Genomic DNA, 26,156 nt, shown 5'->3' on the forward strand with positions numbered 1-26,156 from the left:
GCGTGTTGCAGTATTACGTGTAGTAAACAAAACCATGTTCCACCATTCATACATACAGAGGCAGCGGAACATGCAGGATTCATATTGCATTTTAATATTCACAGACACCAGTTCATATCGTGATTCAAATTAAGTGGCAGACCTACTTTTGATTTATTTGTCCAAAACTGATGAATTCGGTGGCATTCCGCGATATAAAGGACTCCACAATCCCGTCCGTGATTTCACAGAAACCATATGGCCCTGTAATCTGAGCACACTTCTGAACATTTGGGCTGTGTGTTTAAACCAGTTTCAGGACCTGTCTTTCTCTCTCTGTAGTGTATACACCCAGATGTGTTCTCCGTACTGACATTTGGCACTGATTGATTTAAGGAATCAGTACTCAGTAGAAATGCAATTCGGTCAGTACCCTAAAAGAACAGAGTTTGGTACTCAACCCTAATTGTGATGCATCATAATCCTGATCAAATCAAATGATAAAATACACCAAATATTCACCAATGTGATTTGGGATTAAGGGCTCAACACTGGTGAAAAGTTCTCATTTTTTATACCAAAATTATAAATACCAATTCAGTTTTACAATTCTCTACTCCAACTGAAGACAAGTGAACAGTCAGTAAATAAGAACAAATAAACAATATCACAAATAAATAAATAGAACAAAGATAATAATAATAATAATAATAATAAATAAACAATGCTTTAGGTTTTTTAGGTTCGGGTACAGAAATGGAATAAACAAATGCAAAAAACAGACAGAACAGAGCTCTTTCACGTCTTCTTGCTGAATGTTTTAAACACGTGAATGTGAATCCTTGATTTTATTTAAAAATGCTACAACAGAACTTTGATCATAAACACTTAAAACATAACTTCTGTAGCACGTTACAAATGGTTTCTCCCGTTTATAGTAGCCTGTGTATTGCATCAGCTGTCAGAAACTACTATGATTAACAGTATTTTATAGCTTTTATTTATTTTGGTTAATGCTAATGAATGATTTCTCTATTATTAAGGTAAATGAGTGATTTAAAGAATTGCATGCGCAGATTTGTGACCAGCCTGATGGACAGATCCAGATGCAGAAGGACATTTGTGAAGGTGTACATTTGCCTTCACTAATTTACCTTTCTGCTCTGTTCTTTAATGGGTCATATGATGTTGCTAAAAAGAACATTATTTAATGTATTTAATGTAATGAAATGTGTTTATGTGGTTTATGGTTAAACAAAACTGAACATTGTTTCTATTCCCTGCCTTTCTGAAACGCATTGATTCTTGCAAAGGTCTGAAAAGTGAGGTGTGCTCATCCAGTGCGTGATTGGCTGAACGCATGTGACGGAAATTAAGGCTGTGCAATTAACGATAAATTAAAATGGTTGGTTTTCGAGTTTGGCCTCCAACGATTATGAAAATCCAATAATCAAGATAAAATGATCATTGTGCCTCCTTCCATCTCCTTTTGCAGCGATTTGCTTTCGTTCCTCCATAGAAGCACAATGTCAATAATCAGTAAATCAGTAAAATCGTGTAACGTGAAAATTGCAAAATGGGACGTGCTTGATTTATGGAAGTATGTTTATTGATGTGTTTGAAAGCATGAAAGAGAGCTCGTGCTGCTCCTCGAGAACAGATATGAGCTCAGAGACACAACAGAACACAGATATGTAAAGTCATCTTTTAGCTCAAATTGTGCTCCGAAACGGTCAAATACAATAAATGCTGCACTTCATCGGTCATATAATACATGAACGTAAAGATTTGAGAATAAAAAAGACACATGTAACATTAATTTGGATCCGTGCAGCTCTTAAAGTGACATCGTTTTATTTTACCCTTTCATATAAACTGCAATAAATACATAACTAGAGCCAAACTAAAACTGAAATAAGACATTAATTATTAATAGTATATTGAATAGATTAAATAATCATACTGCTTGAGACTTGCAATAAAAAATTTATAAATTAACCCACAGTTTGTTTCATTTGTATGTGTTGTATTCTATTGTATTTGTCTTTTGAGCTTTTATTACTGACTGTTTAATTCTTTTAAATAATTTTTTTTTTTGGTTTGAATTCCGCTGTTCTCTACGATGTAGACGTCATAGCAGCCTTATTTACAGGAAATACATATTTGAAATGCATCACTATCTTTAAATAAATCACTCATATACAGTTTTGGTCATATGGCCCCATCATAATCGTGTTAAATAACTGCATATTATCATACAATATTGACTTACAATCTGTGTAAAATATGTCTGACTATAAACAACAAATGTGTAGTTTATGCAGTGACATCTTTGTACATTTCATGTGATAGTTTAATAAAGATAAGTTTTGTTGTTTTGTTAATGCTATTCATTACTAGTAAGTTTAAAGTTGACTACTTGCACTTTGTGATTATAATGAGTGAGTGAGTGAGTGAGTGAGTGAGTGTGCTGTATCTCTGGTGGAGCTAGAGCCCAGGGGTCCCTTACAGACGTGTGAACAGCAGAGGAACATTATATTCCACTAACAACAGAGAGAGATGAGAGAAGAGGATTCGGTCGTGCACTTAAGGACACACATTCAAACTGAAGTTTCATAGCTCTCTTTTTATTGCATTTATTTGTGCCGTTGTGCCAATTTGCTTCATTTGTTCCTATGCTATAATTGACTTTTTACTTTATTTATTTATTCTTTTATGAAAATACAACTTTACATTGAAGAAAAGTAGATTTTTGTTTCTATATGCTGTCAATTATAGCTCTTAGAAGAAAAAAAAAACAGAATCGGAAAAAATCTGAATCGTCAGATCACACTAACAAAAAAAAAAACAGAGGTCACAAATGAGAGAATCTGATATTAAAATTGATATCTAGTAATGGTAACTGGTATTATTGGAATGGTAAATGGTTATTATCGGTCACTCTCTACCCATTATTATTATGCACATACTGAACGGCTAATGTATTTTCCAGTAAATCATGATTTTAATCACTAGAAACAAATAACATCAAGCACACAAAACATGCTTAAAGCCACTAGATTAAGATTTACTTTGAATTAATGAATAAATAAATTAGTCATTTAGGCTTCATGTTTATAATAAATATTTCTAAAGAATAACGCTGTAATTTGTTTGTTTTTTTGCTTTTGATTCCTGTTCTGAATAACATTAAATGTAAAGGATTTATTGTGAAGTGAGAGGAACTAAAATACATGTTTATTAAATGTGTTGTTTTGTTTACCAACATTATTTCTGAATGTAATAATGACTCAAACACTGACGCAAGTGTTTTTCTCAACAGTGTGATTCTCATTGTCACATGCAGCCTATTTTGCAGTGAATCTGTTATAAAGATTGAGATCGTGAGCAGCTCCTGGTGTTACAGATCGTCTCTGTTAATAGCTGTCCCTCAGAAATGAGTCCTTTATGAAGCGATGCAGCTCTCGCTCTGGTGTCTCCGGATCAGACGTCTGGAGGAATAGTAATGTCAGCATTAGTCCTGTTCTCCTGCATCTGCCCTCGGCCCGTCCTGTTTGAGGAGAGAAATGTTACTCTGACCCTCTGTCAGCACTGAACTCTTGTGTTTGCTCCGTCTTCACATGCTCCTGAGATGCTCATTAATATTCATGAGGGATTCTGTGAGCTGTGAGCATTAAACTGGAGCGCCGTGTTTCTATAAACATGCTGAGAGACACTACACACCATCTCTGACCGCCCACACCTCACATCAGTACAGTGTGTGTGTGTGTGTGTGTGTGTCATGCTGCTACTGGCAGCTTCACTTGGGAAAACTGACAACACAAATCATACTCGCTCCAGACACACACACAGATGCACAGACGCACACACACACACACACACACACACAGCATCCTAGTGATCTGGGCTTTTTAATAATCTTTATGAATGATTCAATGACAGATACATTTTTAACAGTCATTATCTCCACCTAGTGGAGAATCAATGCAATCACCACTAACTTTATTTGAAGCGCCTCTTCAAAAGATGGTTTGCTCTGTTTTGATCGCTAGACATCAGCGTTTATATCTGAATTATAACCTTTCATTCCAGTATTTCTGTGATAACACGAATGACTGTAAGACAGAAATAATGCAGTTTCTTACCCAAACATGCTAACAGTCTGCTCTCTGTGTCTCAGCTTTCAGTGTTCTGCTAATACTTCTCTTCACACAGTTAATAGACACGGGTGAATCATTGTCATTGAGAAATGAGATCATGTGGGTGTTTGAATCGAGACTGCGATCTTTTAGCGATTGATGCTGCTCAGGCTCAGGTCTGCAGCCGATCATCAGCGCTGACTGTGTGTCTGTTCTCTTCCTGAGAGACACGGTTGAGCATCAAACAGAAGCTGCTGCTGTCGTCAGGTCAGGACCTTCTGATCGTGGAGACAGAGAGAGTCCAGCTGATCAGGCTTCAATCCTCAGCACCTGTGATCAGTTCATCTGACTGCTCATATATTAAAACATCTTGTTTGATGAGCTGACATGAGACTGATCACTGATCGTTTCTGCATGATGATCAGATCCATAATGACATGATCCTTGCTTCAACACTTTCCACTGGGATCCTTGTTTTCCAAATATGGAGTATCATTTCAAAGAGAGAGAGAGAACTGCAAACATGTGAATATGTTATTAAATTATTCAAACATTAACTAAAACTCTCAGAGGCTTCAAGTCAATGTTTGAGCTCAGATGACTTCAGCTGATGTTCACGAGTCCCTGTAGAACACAGAGAGAACCGACAGATAATGAGTCCAGCATAGAGGATACTCTTCACTTCTGATCATCAGCAGGTCATGTGTGTGTGTGTGTGTGTGTGTGTGTGAGAGAGAGAGAGAGAGAGTGTGTGTTTTGGTCTTCTGTGTCTCTCTGGTTGTGTGCTGTCAAAGTCAAAGTCACCTTTATTTATATAGCGCTTTAAACAAAATACATTGCGTCAAAGCAACTGAACAACATTCATTTGGAAAACAGTGTCTCAATAATGCAGAATGATAGTTAAAGGCAGTTCATCATTGAATTCAGTGATGTCATCTCTGTTCAGTTTAAATAGTGTCTGTGCATTTATTTGCAAATCAAGTCAATGATATCGCTGTAGATGAAGTGACCCCAACTAAGCAAGCCAGAGGTGACAGCGGCAAGGAACCGAAACTCCATCGGTGACAGAATGGAGAAAAAAACCTTGGGAGAAACCAGGCTCAGTTGGGGTCAGTTCTCTTCTGACCAGACGAAACCAGTAGTTCAATTCCAGGCTGCAGCAAAGTCAGATTGTGCAGAAGAATCATCTGTTTCCTGTGGTCTTGTCCTGGTGCTCCTCTGAGACAAGGTCTTTACAGGGGATCTGTATCTGGGCTCTAGTTGTCCTGGTCTCCGCTGTCTTTCAGGGCAGTAGAGGTCCTTTCTAGGTGCTGATCCACCATCTGGTCTGGATACGTACTGGATCCGGGTGACTGCAGTGACCCTCTGATCTGGACACAGACTGGATCTGGTGGCTACGGTGACCTCGGAACAAGAGAGAAACAGACAAATATTAGCGTAGATGCCATTCTTCTAATGATCTGGAAGTACATAGGGTGTTATGGGAAGTGTTCCCGGTTCCGGTTTACCTAATTAATGCAGCCTAAAAATCCTTTAACGGATTTGGATATTAAAAGCATATTAGTATGTTATGTGTAAGCCAGGTTAAAGAGATGGGTCTTTAATCTAGATTTAAACTGCAAGAGTGTGTCTGCCTCCCGAACAATGTTAGGTAGATTATTCCAGAGTTTAGGCGCCAAATAGGAAAAGGATCTGCCACCCGCAGTTGATTTTGATATTCTAGGTATTATCAAATTGCCTGAGTTTTGAGAACGTAGCGGACGTAGAGGAGTATAATGTAAAAGGAGCTCATTCAAATACTGAGGTGCTAAACCATTCAGGGCTTTATAAGTAATAAGCAATATTTTTAAATCTATACGATGTTTGATAGGGAGCCAGTGCAGCGATGACAGGACCGGGCTAATATGGTCATACTTCCTGGTTCTAGTAAGAACTCTTGCTGCTGCATTTTGGACTAGCTGTAGTTTGTTTACCAAGCGTGCAGAACAACCACCCAATAAAGCATTACAATAATCTAACCTTGAGGTCATAAATGCAAGGATTAACATTTCTGCATTTGACATTGAGAGCATAGGCCGTAATTTAGATATATTTTTGAGATGGAAAAATGCAGTTTTACAAATGCTAGAAACGTGGCTTTCTAAGGAAAGATTGCGATCAAATAGCACACCTAGGTTCCTAACTGATGACGAAGAATTGACAGAGCAACCATCAAGTCTTAGACAGTGTTCTAGGTTATTACAAGCAGAGTTTTTAGGCCCTATGATTAACACCTCTGTTTTTTCAGAATTTAGCAGTAAGAAATTACTCGTCATCCAGTTTTTTATATCGACTATGCATTCCATTAGTTTTTCAAATTGGTGTGTTTCACCGGGCTGCGAGGAAATATAGAGCTGAGTATCATCAGCATAACAGTGAAAGCTAACACCATGTTTCCTGATGATATCTCCCAAGGGTAACATATAAAGCGTGAAGAGTAGCGGCCCGAGTACTGAGCCTTGAGGTACTCCATACTTCACTTATGATCAATATGATACATCTTCATTCACTGCTACGAACTGATGGCGGTCATATAAGTACGATTTAAACCATGCTAGTGCACTTCCACTGATGCCAACAAAGTGTTCAAGTCTATGCAAAAGAATGTTGTGGTCAATTGTGTCAAATGAAGCACTAAGATCCAATAAAACTAATAGAGAGATACACCCACGATCAGATGATAAGAGCAGATCATTTGTAACTCTAAGGAGAGCAGTCTCAGTACTATGATACGGTCTAAATCCTGACTGGAAATCCTCACATATACCATTTTTCTCTAAGAAGGAATATAATTGTGAGGAGACCACCTTTTCTAGTATCTTGGACAGAAAAGGGAGATTCGAGATTGGTCTATAATTAACAAGTTCTTTGGGGTCAAGTTATGTTTTTTTGATGAGAGGCTTAATAACAGCCAGTTTGAAGGTTTTGGGGACATATCCTAATGACAATGAGGAATTAATAATAGTCAGAAGAGGACCTATGACTTCTGGAAGCACCTCTTTTAAGAGCTTAGATGGTATAGGGTCTAACATACATGTTGTAAGTTTAGATGATTTAACAAGTTTATACAATTCTTCCTCTCCTATAGTAGAGAATGAGTGGAACTGTTCCTCAGGGGGTCTATAGTGCACTGTCTGATGTGATACGGTAGCTGACGGCTGAATGGTTGCAATTTCATCTCTAATAGTATCGATTTTAGAAGTAAAGTAGTTCATAAAGTCATTACTGCTGTGGTGTTGGGAAATGTCAAAACTTGTTGAGGCTTTATTTTTCGTTAATTTAGCCACTGGATTGAATAAATACCTGGGGTTATGTTTGTTTTCTTCTAAAAGAGAAGAAAAGTAATCAGATCTAGCAGTTTTTAATTCTTTTCTGTAGGATATGTTACTTTCCCGCCAAGCAATACGAAATACCTCTAGTTTTGTTTTCCTCCAGCTGCGCTCCATTTTTCGGGCTGCTCTCTTTAGGGTGCGAGTATGCTCATTATACCATGGTGTCATACTGGTTTCCTTACCCTTCCTTAAGTGTAAAGGAGCAACTTCATTTAAAGTGCAAGAAAAGAGAGAGTCCATAGTTTCTGTTACATCATCAAGTTGTTCTGAGGTTTTGGATATGCTAAGGAATTTGGATACATCAGGAAGATAACTTAAAAAGCAGTCTTTTGTGGTAGAAGTGATGGTTCTTCGATACTTGTAAACAAGAAATAGAATTTACAATTTTGTCTATATGAAGTTTGCACAGAACTTAATAATGATCTGAGATATCATCACTTGGCCGAATAATTTCAACACTATCAACATCAATTCCATGTGACAGTATTAAATCTAGAGTATGATTTCGACAATGAGTAGGTCCTGAAACGTGTTGTCTAACACCAATAGAGTTCAGAATGTCTATAAATGCTGATCCCAATACATCTTTTTCATTATCAACATGGATATTAAAATCACCAACTATTAAAACTTTATCTGCAGCCAGAACTAACTCGGATGTAAAATCAGCAAACTCTTTAATAAAGTCTGTATGGTGGCCTGGTGGTCTATATACAGTAGCCAGTACAAACACAACAGGGGATTTATCATTAACATTGGTTTCTCTGGATGATGTTATATGAAGCACCATTACTTCAAACGAGTTATACTTGAAGCCTGCCCTCTGAGAAATCCTGAAAACGTTGTTATAAATTGAAGCAACACCTCCCCCTTTACCTTTTAGACGCGGCTCATGTTTATAACAGCAATCTTGGGGGGTGGACTCATTTAAAATAATGTAATCATCAGGTTTTAGCCAGGTTTCTGTCAAACAGAGCACATCTATATTATGATCAGTTATCATATTATTTACAAAAAGTGTTTTCGTAGAAATGGATCTGATATTCAATAAGCCAATCTTTATCATTTGTTTATCCATATTGCATCTGTTTTTTATTTGTTGAACCTCAATTAAATTGTTAATCTTAACTTGGTTTGGATGTTTTTTGTATTTTCTAGTTCGGGGAACAGACACAGTCTCTATAGTGTGATATCTAGGTGAAAGAGTCTCTATGTGCTGAGAATTAACTGACTGGATTGTTGTATTGGTTGGATGTCTTCTTGTTCTCTCAGTCGGCTGGTATTGTTGGATGTCTCTGTTTAATGGACTGCAGACTCTGCTGTATTAATGTCGGTGCTCGGTCCGAGTAATGAAACTCTGTGTGTGTAAGTGCAGCTCATTAATTACACGAGGAACCTGAACCCAGCTGAGCTCACGCTGGTGGTCAGACACACACACACTCCAGCAAACATCATCTGAGAAAACACCACAGAGAGAGAATGTGCTTGATTTCATTTCAGATCTCAGATATCCTCCTCCATCCTAATCAACCACGAGCCCTACAAAACTGAATTAGGCCTTTTGCTGCATGTTTAATCTCATGGAAAATAAATAATGGATTAAAATAAAAAGACGAGAGGCAGTAATTAGAGGCAAACGCTAGCGAGGGATTATTCTGTTATTATTAGTAAATGAAATGAGTCCTCTGACAGCACGCTCCACACAAACATCTCCAGACTCTCAGACAGGGTCACACACACACACACACACACACACACACACACACACACACAAACCCATGCACACACAAACATGCAGACACACACACACACACACACACACACACACACACACTCACATACACTCACACACACACACACACACAAACATACAGACACACACACACTCACATGCAGACACACACATACACACACACACACACACACACACACACATGTTTGTTTTTGTGTAAAGTGTGTTCATCCCATAGGTGTAATGGTTTTTATTCTGTACAAACTGTATATTCTATGTCCCTTCACCAACCCTACACCTAACCCTAACCCTCACAGGAAACTTTGTGCATTTTTACTTTCTCAAAAAAACTCATTCTGTATGATTTATAAGTGTTTTGAAAAATGGGGACATGGGTTATGTCCTCATAAGAGTAAGACAGAAATACTGTGATAAGACACATGAGATGAGATGCACACATATAATCCTGTGTAATATTAGTCCTGTTAATTGATTCTGAAGATGATATCTGAGATCATGTTTACAGTGTGTGTGTGTGATTCTTGAGTGTGAAACAGTCCACAGTTAATCACACACACCATACACAACTGAACAGAGTCAATCATTGGTCATCATGTTATAAACACTAAAGATATCTGCTTTCATCAAGTCATTATCTTCATCATTAACAAGCCAGATTCTTATGTGTCTGCAGTTATCCACATGTACATTGATGGAATACTTTCTCTGAGACAGCGCTCATGTACAGATATATATGAGCATATATTTCACACTTAGTGAACATGTACAACTCAAACATTAGCACACTTCTGTTTTGATATTTTGACGTGATAATGAGTCTGAAAATAAGGCAGAAACTAGTGAAGAGTCTCACAACAATCCCACATCACCGAAAGATGGAGAAAGACCTTCTTAATCGAGCTGTTTTCTATAAAAAAAAAGGCCAAACAGCACTTTAACAACAGCAGACTCATTTGAAATAATTTTAATTTTTTTTTTTTTTTTTTTTTTTTTTTTTTTGGGCAGACATAAAAGTTTTACAACATTTGAGCAGTCAAGATATGACCTCACTTCCTGTTTGACTGCGAGATTTGCGTGTACAGAGAGTTGATCTGTCAATCTTTGTTTATTAATCTATTTAATCACAGGTTTTGCTAAATACAGTCATTTGAATTAGTTTTTAAAGGTTTGTGGCAATGGAGAACAAAATAAGAAGAAAAGCAAAACCATATTCCTGCAGGTGAAGTGATGAACATGTCAGGAGAGATCAGCACTACTCATATGAGTGTTCATCTTTCCTTCGCTTCTGACTCCTTCACTGGAGGATCAGAGACATTGATGCATCTTCTGCAAAGCGTCTCTAAATATGACCTGTGCTGACAAAATAATTCACAATGAACAAATGTATGATGAGTTGGAATCAGACACAAAATAACTGAGCTACACCTGTAGTCTTTGTTTTTTTTTTTTGTTTTTTTTTTGTTTTTTTATAAAAAAAAAATATATATATATTTTTTTTTTTCTGAAGGTTCCAAAGCAACATTATTTGTTATTATAAATAAGAACAGATGCAAAAAAGAACAAATATAAGAAACAAGTGTATAACTTTTTTCATTTTATATCTAAACAAAAGCATTCAAAAAAGAAATAATAATAATAATAATAATCAAAAATACCTTTAATTAACTTTTTTTTGTGAAAACATCAAATTTGACTAAAATCTATATTTATTTCAACTTTTTTAGTTTTTTTCCCTGTAGAAGACTCATTTTGCCCACACGGGTCACAAATAAAGCTCAAATAACTGTTTGAAGACACATTTTGTGTGTTATGCTGGAATATCGCAGTAAACACATTCTAATTCTGGTCTTTGAGGATGGGATTCCCTGAGGATTTTCCGACCCTATAACGCACCGAACACTCTGTGATGATACAGGAAGTATTCCGCTGAACTTCCTGTGAGCTCTGGTCAGGTTTAGGTCAGGTTTTCCACGAGTTCTCCATCGGGAGGCTTCAGTCCCTGTCTTCATGGGTCGCTCAAACACACACCCCTGTTAAATTGAGTGAACAATCTCTCTACTGATGCCATTAAAGGAACAGTTATAAGTGTGAACCGCCACGAGCCCAAACACTTCCTCTGAATGTGAGACAGCCGTTAGATCTCGCTAATGCCAACACTTTGGACTAAACTGTTAAAACACAAGCGACCAGCGCGCTTTCCCTTTATTCTCTCTGCGCTCTCTGAGATCCTCTGAAACATAACTGTGTGTTTAACTAATGAGGCACATAAAAGCGTGTCAGACAGGCTGCATTAATGGCCAGGTCTGGAGCGAGCGTCTGTAGTTTCTGCAGCAGGACGGAGGTGTTTTTGCACTCATCGGAGCGTGTGTGGGGTTTAATGGAGCGAACGCAATGCCATTAGATGGGCGTCTGAACCCGGCCGGAGCCCGCTCGCTCAGGTGAGGCTTTAATGAGAAACGCCAGCAAATGCCACCATCACACAGTAAATATCACCGATCCGCAGCAGGTCTGATGAAATGACCGTGATCATACAGAGCTGTTAATTCCTGCTGAACCCTGATGGAAGAAACCACGTGGGTTCAAGCGACACAAGGACACATGATCATTGTTGGGTGAATGATCTCATTAAGCTGAAACCACCACCAAACACAGATCCATTTGACTTTTTAATGCTATGAAGCTACAGATCTCTGAATCAGGGCTGTCAAACTCATTTTCACTGAGGGCCACTTCAACATTATGTCTGCTAGCAAAGGGCCAGTCCTTAACATATCGTTAAATAACTCTTTATTGTCTCTTTATTGTATTGTTACTTATTAAAGTTACAAATAGTGCATATGCATTTGCAGAGCTGTGAAAATATATGTAATTGCTCTGTGTTATTTTAACATGCATGTTTTTAATTGATCAGGTTAAGAAATCCAAATGACTCCATAAATCAAACTCAATAAAGACAAGTATTAACAAACACAGGTTACTTTGCTACATTTATGGCACAACAAATAATTGTGAGCTGCTAAGAACATGTGACAGATAAAATGCGCCCAAAAAAAAAAAAAATGGAAATCATGGAAATCGGTATCAATAGCATTATTTTCTATTAGGCTTGCAATTTATTTGCAGAAATTTACTTTGGTGATACCCAATCAATGCTTGTAGTTAAAAAAAAATGTATGTAGTGCCTCAATAAATAAATAAATGATTACATTCATTAAATAGGTCATATGACGTTGCTAAAAATAACATTATTTGGTGTAAATAATGCATACAGTAGGTGGCCAGCCAGAGTGTGCTTTCCTCCACTGCAAGCGCCGCTGCATCTGTAAAGTGCATTTGCAGCTTTTGACCACTGAGTGTCATTTTAATCACAAGTTATCAAACTAATGCGTCAAAGCAGATTTCTCATATAGCCGTCAGCTTTGCACTCACTGGTGTGTTACGTTTGACGCACCCTTGGTAAATATGATCAAAGAAGGCTGTCAAAATTCATCTGCATTCTCAATGCTTTTGATCTTTTATAAAAAATAAAAAATAAATCACAAAAATGTGTCCTTTCATTGGATAATAAAAATTTTAAATGGGAATATCATTGTGAATTTTTTTTTTTTCCTCTAATACAAATTGGCCACAGTTAAGGGCACCCTTTTATTCAATGCTTTAACAGGTCTAAATGTTCTCCTATAATGCCTGAAGAGGTTAGAGAACACCTGACCAGAGATCAGAGACCGTTCCTTCATCCAGAATCTCTCCAGATCCTCCAGATTCCCAGCTTCTCCTCTTCAGTTCTCTCCTGTCATGTTCTGTAGGGTTCTGCTCGGAGTGAACCGAATGAATCGTTTTTTCGTTTTCAAGCCCTGGTATTGTATGCACTTTGATAATTCACAACATAAGCAGCGTATATTTAGTTTTTAAGACAATCGTCTGCTCCTGTACATGGCCTTGAGTTTGACACAGTCTAATGACCAGTGTGATCTAACTCTGCTGTTGAACGTCTGTGGTCAGCAAAGACACCGGCCGGAGCACTTCTGTATTCTCCAGATGACCGAGAATAGAACTTAAAATGCTCTTTTTATTGGACACATAAAAGTAATATATCAGTTTAATCTGTAAAATGACTACTTTTACTTGTGTATGCTCACCATATCAACAAAAATTTGTGCTTTTGTAAGATAATCAAAACACACTGTCTGCGCAAACTGCTTCAAAAACACGTCACTAAACTAAAACCTCATTACACCCTTCTCTCACTCGATCTCCTCGTGTCTTCTGTCTCTGATTGATAGTTAAGTGTGTTTCATCCAGTCAAAGCTCTTCTAGTATAACTGTACAAACACTTCACGTATCTTCCTGGTGTCAGATCTCTCCTGATTGTGATCAAGTAAAGGTCAGAATAATGTCAGTAATATCTGCAGATTAACTCTTACTGGACTGAAGCAGCTCAGCTTTACTTGATTCTCCATCAATCATGTTTTATTCTCAAATCTGATCCTCAGGATCTTTTGAGGAGCGTTTGTTTCCAGAAGCTTTACTTGATGATCTTCACAAGCCTCCAGAACATCTCACATCTTCTGAGGAGCCTTGATTTCTTCAGCTCTCAGTCACTGTGTTAGATGTGCAGATCATTTACATCTCATTACTGGAGATATAGAGCACAGACTCATATTTAGATCATTTAATATCAATATCTGCTCCACTGTTAGATAGATATCATTGATTTGCATTACAAGCAGCAGAATTACATCATATAATTATCAGCATCGGCAACAAATTCATATTTTTTCTCAGTTTGAGTTTCTGAATGAAATTGAGCTGTTTTCTCATTCATATTCTCACTCTATCAGACTATATGAGCCATACAAGCACAATGAATTAAACATAACACACACACACACACACACACACACACACACACATATATATATATATATATATGGTTTAAAGGTTGTATATTCTGCACCGTATTTCTGATTATGTTTAATGCGTTAAGCTTCACAGGACTGAATCATGTTGTTCACTGTGCTAAAGTCTAAAGGCTCAAATGAAAACGAGGGGTATTTGATCAAAATATTTGTTTTCTCTCTGTTGTATTATCATCATGAATATTTCATTGTGTGTTTCTGTAGGCTGAGCGCTAATCTCTTAATTGGCATCAGTGAAATTGTGGTAATTAGAAAGAGCTCAGTGTTTATTTACCCTCGACTGTCTTAAATGAAGGGATGTTCTTCTGTACACTGATCCTCCTGCAAATGTATCTGCTTTTAAAACAGCTGCTTTTGGAGACAGAAGACTTAAACTGAAATAATAATGAAGATGTGAGACAAACGGATGCTTTCAGACTCTGAAGAGCAGCTGCAGACGAGCTCAGCATCACACCGTCATTAGCCGGGTTTCATAAGCTGGGACTTCAACTTAAAATATTGCATAAAACATCCATCCAACGAGCCAAAGACAACAAAATCGTCACTTCCTGATAAACTGGCACAAAATATCACTAAGAAAAGTAAGAGAAGCCACTGAATATAATCATTTTCTCAGAGTGAGCAGACGAAAAACAGTAAACTCGGTCATTGCTTTCGGAGGTAGATGCTGCTTTTCGAGTACTGTAGATTTCGAGAACTGTAATTCAGTTAACATTATCATTAACATCCTCACCAATCACGTGTGACACAGCGACACGCTGAAGACAGAAACCAGAGGAATCCAGCAGAAATCGTTTTCACATGCGTGTAATGTGGTGTCACGCAAACATTAAATGTGTTCAGACACTTCCTAACTTGAAAATGTCTGAATGTCGTTCGTAAGATCAGGGGTTCTTGGGCCATGTGATTTTCACAGTGTGGAAAATGTGTCCAGAATCAGAAGTTATTATAACATAATTTACTGTAATGTTAAAGAATATTATTTATTGAATTAATCAGAAGTAGTTGCTGTACACTCAATCAAATGTTGTTATGAAAGAGTATCTGTGAATATGAAAGTACAGAAATCTGCCATCTCCATATTCTCTGTACTCAAATGAACTCAACTGTACATTATTCGTTTATTAAAATGTTATTAAAATATTAAATATCAAATATTAGATCTCAGACTTCTGGAGGGTATGTAGATTCGTAATAGTGAGAGGAAGTAGGCGGGTGCTAAACCTGTGGCTGTTCTATATGCAAGCATCAGTGTCTTGAACTTGACGCAAGCCGCAACCATTAGTCATTGCAAGCCCTTGCGTGATAAAGAGAGGTGTAACATAGCCTTTTGGGTTCATTGAAGATCAGTCATGCTGCTGCATTCTGAGTCATTTGTAGAGGTTTGATTGTGCTTGATGGAAGTCCAGCCAGAAGAGCATTGCAGTAGTCCAGCCTAGAAATGACCAGGGCCTGGACAAGAAGCTGTGCAGCATGCTCCGTTGGAAAGGGCCTGATCTTTCTGATGTTGTGCAATGCAAACCTGCAAGATCACATAGTCTTTACAGTGTGGTTTTTGAAGGTCAACTGGTCATCAATGGTTACACCAAGATTTCTGACCAAAGCTGATAGGGTAATTGGAGAAGAACCTAGCTGGATGGTGAAATCATACTGTAAAGTTGGAGTGACAGGGAAGACAACAAGCTCAGTCTTTGCCAGGTTGAGCTGTAGGTAATATTCTTTCATCCATGCCAAGTTGCCGGCAGGCAGCCTGAGATCTGTGCAGCTACCGTTGGATCATCTGGTTGAAATGAAGCATAGAGCTGTGTGTCATCAGCATAGCTATGGTAGGAGAATCCATGTTCCTGTATGATTGGAACCAGTGATGCAGTGTATATGGAGAAGAGGAGGGGTCCCAGAACTGATCCCTGAGGAACCCCAGTGATAAGTTGATGTGCTTTGGATACCTCCCCTCCCCAAGACACCCTGAACCTACCAGTGAGATAGGATTCAAACCAGCGAGGTGAAATCCCTGTGATGCCCAGTGATGAGAGGACAGACAGGAGGGTCTGATGATTAAAATACCAACTGTAGTAAGCCTGGGAACATTTTCTCCCCTGTGAAGGGCCCCTGGCCCCAAAATATTGGAGGTGTGTGTGTGTGTGTGTGTGTGTGTTTGTCCAGCTTCTCTCTCTCTCTCTCTCTCTCTCTCTCTCTCTCTCTCTCTCTCTCTCTCTCTCTCTCTCTCTCTCTCTCTGTTTCAGTTGGTCTGTAATTGTCTGGTTATGTTGAACACACGTCTCTCTCTGTCTCTCTTTCTCCGAGCATCTTTCAGCATCACTGAGGAGTTTGATTAGCTCGGTCTCTGCTCAAATTGCTGTCCATATGCAAACGACTGTGTTATAACCAGCAGAGCAAATGATTAGATCTGTATTTCAGCACATTAATAACGGTCCTCAAATTAGATGCTCAGGCAACATCCGCAGAAATCAGCTTTCCTCCGAGCGTCCTGATATCTGCGGCACAAACAATCACCAGAATGAAAATCAGGACAGAGATGTAGATGACTCTGAATCCTATTACTGTAGTTCTGCAGGGCAGGATTATTCAAACTAAACCGTCATCTACAACAACAGAAAACTTTGTTACTTTAAATCAAAGAAAATGTAAACAACCTTTATTTCAGTTATTTCCAAATCTAAAACTGAAATTAAAATTATAACAATTATGTATTTAAAAACAACAACATAAAAACGAGAAAAACACACAAGCGAAAAGTACTAAAACCTTAACAAAATTAAAAAGATCCAAGAAAATATGAAAATAAAATCTGATTTAAAATGGTAAGAAACTGTATAACAGTGTCAGTGAGATGTGTGACAGAAGCAGTAGATGAGTGAATGTCTGCGAGTGTGACACGGCTGAAACATTTCTGCGTGTGAACCGGTTCCTGTCTGTCGGTCCTGTTTCTAGGGTGTTTAGAGTCTGACAGACAGACCGGTCTGATAATTACAGTCTGACATGACGGCCGCCGCCGCTGACACCCACATCCATTTTCTCCAGCGCAAATTGCTTTCTGATCTGAAATTGAAAAGCATTTTCTCACATCGGCATGGAAAGCGACACGTTTAATGAAACGGCGACCAGAGATTTAGCTGCTGACAGAAAATAGTGTGTGTTCTCTGTAAGAGAGATGCGTGACATTTATCTTCTTTCACTCTGACACTTGACCCAAAATATAAAATAGTCTGTAAACAACCTGTCCATCCTTTGGGAAAAACTCTCCTATCTCAGAAATTACCCTGAAAATAATAAGACATTGCGGTGAGACAGACGGACGGACGGCTGTCCGGCGCTGAGATGAGAGCCGGCAGACGCCTGGAGTGTGTGTTGTTGTGTTCAGGGGATTATGGGAATTAAGCGTGGACACTCTCAGCATCCAGAGGTGGGATTAACACCCGGAGCGGATCAGGAAAAGCAGAAACACATGTGGTCAGTCACACATTAGAGGCCAACAGGGTCAGTCAGGGGCAGGTTGTGCCCATGGGCCCTGTTTGAAATTGTGTGAATATAACAAATAAATAAATAGAACAAAGTTACAAATTAAACAAGGTGGTTTTCTTTTCTTTTCTTTTTTTTTAAGTTTGTATGTGTTCAAGTACAGAAACTGAATAATCAAATGTAAAGTAGCATTGTAGTCTTCACTGTATACATTAAATATAGTTTAATTCTTGTTAAAACTACAGAGTAATTCAGTAAATAGCAGTACATGACTTTCTCTCTGTATTTTCTTGGATTAACATTAAGAACACTGACAGCAGCTGGTAAAATAGGCGTGGTCACTTTAAGAGGCAATCCAGTATAATCCAATAATTGTTTCTCAGCTGTTTACATAAACTAAGATTTTTTAGGGATGCTTGCCAAGATGAATATCAATTCAGTGTTCGCGGGGCAGTGTTGAATTAAGCATTTCATGTCTGTTTGTGTTTGTACGTTTAAACTGGCGAGGTGTTTTGTTCCTAGTCCTGTAGCCTGTTCTATTTCATATTAAAGTGCGAATGAAACTACGAGCGTTCAGCAGCCACAGCTCTTAAAGTAATAGCAGCCAAATAACCTAATAACCCAGCAGCTGTGCTGTCTGTTCATCAAAGAACAAAAGAAAATCAATAACTTCAGTGGCTTTAAGGATTTATTTTATTTAATAAAAGGACAATTACATAAAGACATCTGTAGTGTTGGTATCAGTGATATTTGCCTTTGTTTAAAAAAAAAAGATGCCATTAAAATTTTTCCCCCCATTCACACAATATATTTGTATTTATATTAACAATTACCCTATGTATTTTCACATATCGAAGGGTATCACTATATACATGAGAAGCAGTGACAACATTATTTGCGCTCTCTCTCTCTCTCTCTTTGCTGTAAGGTACATCTTTTCTTTCTCAGTGTTGCCGTGGTGATGGTAACCGTGCCATCATTCCTCCAGCTGCCTGTCACGGTTACCAGGCAACAGGCTTCTCTCCTGGCAACAGTTGTAGAGTTATGCCGAAGGTACTGAAGTGCAATTCAAAGAAGCTCATCTCAACTGATGCATTCTGGGAAATGAAGTGTTTTTCCACCTTGATTCACAAAAGTTTATTCATTAAATTATATAATATAGAAACATATTATTAATAATAGTAATGAACACCACTCTTTCTAGTATTTTTTAAAAATAAAAATATCAATAAATTAATGAATTTCAATTCATCTTAATTCTACTTCCTTACACTCAAGTCCAGATCGCAGTTCTTCTTCCTGTTTGTGTTGATGATGATGATGAAGGTGAAGATCAAAGTCTATGTTTGTCTCAGGGTTCAGAGCACAGACCTGCTGCAGACCTTTGACAGATGACGCAGATGTCTAGTGTGCTTTATTCCAGAGTACAGAAATAATACAGCAAAGTGTGTGCGCTGATACCAGTCAATAGACCAGAATCAACAGTGTGTCAGTGTCATGGCGATATTTTGTCTTTAAACTGACATTGCAATATTTTGTAATATAGAAAACACAGTAATTTTCACTAGCTGACCTGAGGATTTTTATTTTGAAAGAATGAATCTTTTGAGTGCTGTTGGGGTCATTCTGCTGATGAGTGTATCTGCATTGAAAATACTACTACTACTACTACTAATAATAATAATAACAATAATAATAATAAATAGATGGACAGAACAATTTGGCTAAATAAATCATACTTGGAATATTCATACTTGGGTTTACTTTTTACAAAAACCATCTCACACCTCGTTCAGTAACTATTTGTGTTTTATATGACAATATTTGAATAAATATCATGCTTTTATTTTAATTGTGATTAAATACAAAATAAACTAAGTATACAAAATATATTGTAGCAATGCTGTAGAATAAAAAAGAGAGTAAAATTATTAACCATTTATATCTTCATTTTCTTCAACAGTAAACACTCAAGCTTTTATTTGGATGAGCTGCTGCTGCTGTTTTGAGAGAGATGTTTGGCCTAGTGGTTAGTGTTTGACTCCTAACCGAAGGGTTGTGGGTTCGAACATCGGGCCGGCAATATCTCGACCTAGGTGCCCTTGAGCAAGGCATTGAACCCCAACTGCTACACCGCAGCATAAATGATGAACACTGCTCCGGGTGTGTGTTCACAGTGTGTGTGTGTGTGTGTGTGTGTGTGTTCACTGCTCTGTGTGTGTGCACTGTGGATGGGTTAAATGCAGAGCATGAATTCTGAGTATGGGTCACCATACTTGGCTGAATGTCACGTCACTTCACTTCAGACACGGGTCATGATGAGGCGTTCAGTTCCAAGATCCCTTGAAAGGGAGTGTAAAACTTATCAAGAGCAATATTTGAAGGGGTCATAAATAAAAGAGAGAGAGAAACAGAAAAGAGCGAGTGTGTGTCTGTGTGTGAGTCTGAGAGAGAGAGATGGTCTTTTGCTGCTGTTTCTCATTTTTTCTCATTAGTGGTTTTACTGGCCGTGTCTCTGTTTGTTTGTTACAGCATTTAATATGCAAATATATTTTCACTGTTATAGTGTTAATTGACTGTTTCCAGATTTGTTACTAATGTATTTGAAGAAACAAACCTACTAAACACTGAGCAACACCTTGTGATGAGTGTGTGTGTGTGTGTGTGTGTCATAACTGGCATGAAATCTGGATCCATATCATTTATTTTTATAGACTGCTAAACATCTGCTGTTGTTATTATCAGCTGTAACAAACACACACACACACACACAAGTCATGAGTGTCCTCCGGCTGCTGTCGTTCCATGACATTCGTGAGGACCTCGATTTGACTGATTGTGTTTGTGTGTGTAGTTATGTCTTCACCTGCTCCACCATGTGTGTGTGTGTGTGTGTGTGTGTGTGTGTGTGTGTGTGTGTGTGTGTGTCCGTGTGTGTGTGTGTGTGTGTGTGTCTGTGTGTGTGTGTCTGTGTGTGTGTGTGTGTGTGTGTGTGTGTGTGTGTGTGTGTGTGTGTCGGATGGATCCAGACAGTCTTGTTCTGCTGAGTGTTCAGTATTTGTCAGTATGATGGCTGGATGTGTATCACTGATATCAGTTCTGCACACTAATGTTTTAAATGGCAGCTTGTTATCTACACTTGTGCACTTGTGGATGAAGTATGAATTTGTTGAAATGAGTTTTTTAATTCCTTGAATTGTACTTCATTGTATTTATGTATTAGTCTGTGTTTTTTGTATGTTTGTTTGCCCGGCCATGAATATTTGTAGAGATGAAATCCATGCCTTTACTTTACTTTATTTTCAGCCGTGTCCTGAATATTGACCGAAATGAGATCCAGTGTTTTGTTGACTGTGTTCATGTATTAACTGTTTAATGTCAATCTGCTTTGACCTTGATTGTGTTTTAATCACATAAAACCACGAGTAATGTTGATGTAATAGGCTGAGAATTGTGTTACTTATTAATAATCAAACCTGTGTTTGTCTAATATGAGCAGTGAATGTTTTCAGATGATTGTAAGAGTTTGATGGATGAGCACTAAACCTGTCTCTCTCTCTCTCTCTCTCTGTCTGTAGGAGACTCGTCTCTAGTCGGTGAGTACAGCATGTTTCTTCTCTTCTGCTGATGTTTATAAAGACTTTCACCATCCTTCACTTGAATTATGATGATCAAATATGAACACATCCACCACAATATCAGACTCTAGTTCTGCCTTTTACTTTGAGATTGATCTGAAGTTCAGTGCAGATTTAAAATCATAAGAAATTGTTCACTGATACTGTTTTTGAAACCAAATCTTTGCATAACTACAGATAACACTGCATCTAACAATGGTTTGTGGAAAAAATAGTTAATAAAAATAAAAATAATAATAATTAAAAGCATATACATCAATCCAGATACGAGTTTCTAATAAGCATGTGTCCTATTCTTGTGAACTAAACTCTTTGTATGATGATAGTTTTCTCAAAATAAGTCAGATGCTCATGAAGTGACTCCGAGCAGTTCTAGAGACTGTGTTTATGTGTTCGTGTGCATTGAAACACTGATATCTTCAGTAGGGCTGTGTGTAGTAATCAAACCGCACGTGTGTGCCGTTCATTTCCACGAGGGGTCGACTCAGAAAACAATTCAGACCGGGAGATCTCACACAAACTAATTCTGAAACATTTACATCCCTGTGGACCTGACATAAAACAGGTTTAAATCCTTAGGTTGGGGACATGCAAAATAATTACAAGTTCTCTCCTGAACTGCATCTTCACTTCCGTTTTTCTTTTCAGTCTCTTTATTTTGCCCTAAAATCATCTCTCTCATGACTTTAATACTCAGGATTTAACTAAACTATACTTTCTAAATTGTCTACTTGTCAAAATTACATCACTACAATATCTTTATAGGAAAATAATAATACTGTACATCAGTCATGTTTTTCTCTTACAAAAATTACCCATGCTTTTATTATATATATGTTTTTGGAAAACTGATTACCATATTTGTTTTTAAGTAAATTTAATTGTAAATGAATGTTTAATTTGTGGTTTCCATGGTTTAACAATAGTAATAATTGTCTTTGGATTCATAGTAAAATCATGGTAACCTACTATAAAATATGATTTTTTTGTAACATTACAGTAGACAGTGATGATGTTGTTTATACAGTATGTTGAGAGATGACTGAGAGCAGTGTGCTGCTGCTGCTTGACTCAGTGAACAAAGACAAAACTACACCAGCATGTCTCTGGATCAGACTGAGCTGCACCTGAACACTAGTTTATCGTCTGTGCTCCAGCTGTGTGCTTCCAGTCCTCTCCGGTCTCTCTCTCATTGATTACTCTGAGTCTGATCCAGACTGAGACTGATCCAGCCGGAGCGCTGCAGTCACGACTAACCGATGCATGATTTATTAGAGATTTAATTATCGAATAAAGGATTCAGAAATAATCGCTTCAGTAGATTCGGCATGCAGTTATACAATAATGATATTAAAATAGCGGGCCAAATCCTCTGCCAGTCCACCGGGAATTGTCCCGGTTCTCCTGATGTCCGGTCCGTGCCTGATTGCATCTCAGAACATTATAGGGCCATATATCTTAGAACAGTCAGTGCAATTTGGGAAATAAATCAGTTAAATCTGTATGTGGATGTGTGTCAGTATTCAAATGTAATCCTCTTTGCAATCATTAACATTTTCATAAGTAACTGTAATTGAATTACTCCTTTTTTCTTAGTAACTGTAACTGATTACTGTTACATTTATTAACGCCGTTACATGTAAGAGTTACTCCCAACACACACCACACAGAAACACAGCAGACACAGAATGTTATCTTCACTAACAGTCAGCTTGATGTATTGATTATATGCCGTTTTTAGTTGAGATTAATTCAATTACTTTTTAGAGGTTTTGCCTAAATAATCTTGTGCCTCTGTTGTTCACAGTAAAGTGTCCAGTTATCTAATCAAGATTCGAGTCATACACACACTCAGAAAAAAAATAAAAGGGGGAAAAATGAAACATATATATGTCCATATTATACTTATATGTAAAAAAAAAAAAAAAGAATACAAAAATATATATATATACAAAGTAAATGAAGACAGAGAGCTGTGATGAATGGGGAAGAGGGTTTAAGTTTGAGTTTCTCGCTTGCTGGAATTCAGGGAAAACTTGAGCTATTTGGGTGAAATAACTGTATACAAAAAGGTGTATAGATATTTCATATTTCTCTTTCTCTCTGTCTTTCAAATTCAAATTGTGTGTTGACGAAGCATTTATATGAGCAAGATAAACGTGCTGTCAGTTCTACACTGGTCAACTTTTCCCTTTGTGACAGGCATTAATGTACCTTGTTGCTTGAGTAGTTTTGCATCGTTCTCCAGATTTTCGGAGTTGGGACAGATCATTTCAAATTTGGAAAGAGCCGTGTTTGAATGTCGGTATAGTTGGAGCAGGTGGTTGTTTGGTGACAGTACAGGCGTGAGCTGCTCTGTATCTGCTTCTCTCCAGAGCCAGCCTGTGCTCTCGGAGTCTCTACCTCCACAGGTTTTTCTCACTTTACATTTTTACATCAATTTCATCATTTTACACTGAATGTGCTAGGTCTGATGGTCAAATCAGTTTGGCCAATGTCTGTTGTTTTTGAACTTTCTATATAAATAAAATGTTTTGTCAATGAATGGTTTGGTTGGCTGGATTCTGTGGATGAGGGTGTTAATGAACTGAGGCTGGTTATTGTTAGTCGTGTTAGTCTGATCAGTCTGTTTGTGGAGCTCAAGGTTTTTAACCCCTTACTAGTAACCCCCCTTTTTTGGCATGGAGACCGAAATTACATACCCAAAATAAAAAGGTTTCTGCTCATGATTCTTTCTGACTAGATACATAATCAACCTTTGTTCACAAAGCTGACACTTTAAAGTTTACTGTTCAGGAATCAGAATCACTCAGGACTGTTATGATAATAGAGATATATAAGCTCAAACATAAAAACAAAAATAAAAATATTAAAAACATATGTTTTAAATGTATTTAAAAAAATGTTGATGTAGGAAATGAGTTTGAAAACACAGTGTAGCTAAGGCCACAAGTCTTCCAAGACTTCATAAAAGATTTCATAATCGAATCTGTAAAACTGTGAATTTTATGAAATATTTTCTAAGGCCATGTCATGTGTGTTTTTAGAGAAGGCTAATCAGATTGATTTATGGCCCTTGTCATCTCTGTAAGATCTCACATGTAAACACTGATGTGTGTTTTATATGTGTGTTTGGCTGTGAAAACTGCCCGTTTCATGATTGTATTGTTCTCACCAAACGAGTCTTTCACACCTCCGCCAGGTATGACACATTATCCGCATTATTCTTTTATCATTATTCTTTTGTTTTTATTCCACCTTTATTAGCCTTGATTGTGGTTTTTCAGGCTTTACAAAGCAACAAAGCAGCGATCTCACTTCAGTCTCTCTTTGCATTTAGCCCTTATTTATCAAAAGTCTTACTATAAAAATACAACAAAACATTTTCTTACAACCTTACGTGAATTATTGAGACAAAAATGCATTATGAAGAAGAAAAGCACCTGCTATTAGTAGCATTGGTGCTAACGTTAGCATCAAGCTACATCTGACAATTTATGAAATTATTAGTACACTTTTACTCAAAACTCACTTTAAACCCCGATCGAGTGTTTATAATAACTTCCTTTAGCGATCAGGGGTGGAATTTGGTCGTTTACTGTTGTAAAAATATGTTATTTGTAGCCTTTTTCATCGCTGCACAAGTTAGCATTTCCGATGTACATTTTCGATTTTTTTTATAAAAACGCCCCAGATCTCAAGAAAATCTCATACCAAGCTTTACTATCGTAATCGCGGGTTTATTATTCAGATATTTTGTGTGTACAGAGGTGTTTCAGTGTTGTTTTGGCCAGATAACTACCAGGAAGTGTGCAGGAAGCATGTGACACGATGGGGCGGTGTCCAGATATGAAACTCTAAGATTGACGTTTGAAAGACCCAATCAGAGTCTGGGTCACACACCGCACGAGCTGTGACTACTGCACGCACACAGAGATCGCTGGGAGAGGCTGTTTATCATCTGATCGCGTAAATCCGTGGAAAATGAATAGAAATGACGATTCTGTCTGAAGAAATATGAAGTAAACATCAGTAAATATATCCATATATCTCCGCAGATATGCATCTTTTGTCTATAAATCCTTATTGACGCTGTTCAGTGAGTCTATGTGAACACAAATAAACCGCTCTTGACGTGATTGAATATGAGTGAGTTGTGAATTTCTATTCAAAATGTGGCATAATACGGATTTATTATTTTGCACTCCTGACATAAATCACTAAATATCTGTCACTGCAACAATGTGTTATCAAAATATTGGTCAAATATCGAAGCTTGAGTCTTTAAACTTTCCATTGATGCACAGTTTGTCCAGATGAAGTAAGAGTGATGTTTAATGTGCTGTGAAAGTGAAACAATAATAAACTGGGGCCGTCAGCGATGTTTGCACGCAAAGGGGTTAAAGGGGTCGTGAACGAGAAGCCAAAATACCCTTGATCTTTTGACTTTCTCATTAGTCTAAAAACAACTTAAAATTAAAGCAATCTGCCAAAACAACATTTTTGGAATTTGCCACTTTATGATGTAATAGTGTGAATAAGCACCGCCTGCTTGTACATCACTGCCTGTTTAGCCCCGCCCACCGATTCTACATCTCCCCCTGTTTAGCCCCACCCACATATTCTATATTGCCCCCTGTTAAGCCACGCCTACTGATTCTATATCACCCCCTGTTTAGCCCCGCCCACAGATTATATATCACCCCCTGTTTAGCCCCGCCCACTGATTCTACGTCGGCCCCTGTTTAGCCACGCCCACCGATTCTACACTGCCCCGTTTAGCCCCGCCCACTCATTCTATATCACCCCCTGTTTAGCCCCGCCCACTGATTCTACATCGCCCCTGTTTAGTTTATGTTTTTGCTCTTTTCTGAGTG

The 26,156-nt window shown here is 37.8% G+C and overlaps 1 protein-coding gene across 6 annotated transcripts in view; it reads left to right on the forward strand.

The window, feature by feature from the left end:
* LOC127962221 (neurexin-2-like) overlaps positions 1-26,156 on the forward strand; it is a 408,062-nt gene that overhangs the window by 152,476 nt on the left and 229,430 nt on the right. For all 6 annotated transcript variants that reach the window (XM_052561735.1, XM_052561731.1, XM_052561733.1 and 3 more), the window contains one exon: positions 21,220-21,237. In XM_052561735.1, the coding sequence (XP_052417695.1) occupies positions 21,220-21,237 (18 nt within the window). The remainder of the gene's footprint in view (positions 1-21,219; positions 21,238-26,156) is intronic.

The sequence above is a fragment of the Carassius gibelio genome, chromosome B7 (assembly GCF_023724105.1).
Source record: "Carassius gibelio isolate Cgi1373 ecotype wild population from Czech Republic chromosome B7, carGib1.2-hapl.c, whole genome shotgun sequence".
NCBI classification, from domain to species: Eukaryota; Metazoa; Chordata; class Actinopteri; order Cypriniformes; family Cyprinidae; genus Carassius; species Carassius gibelio.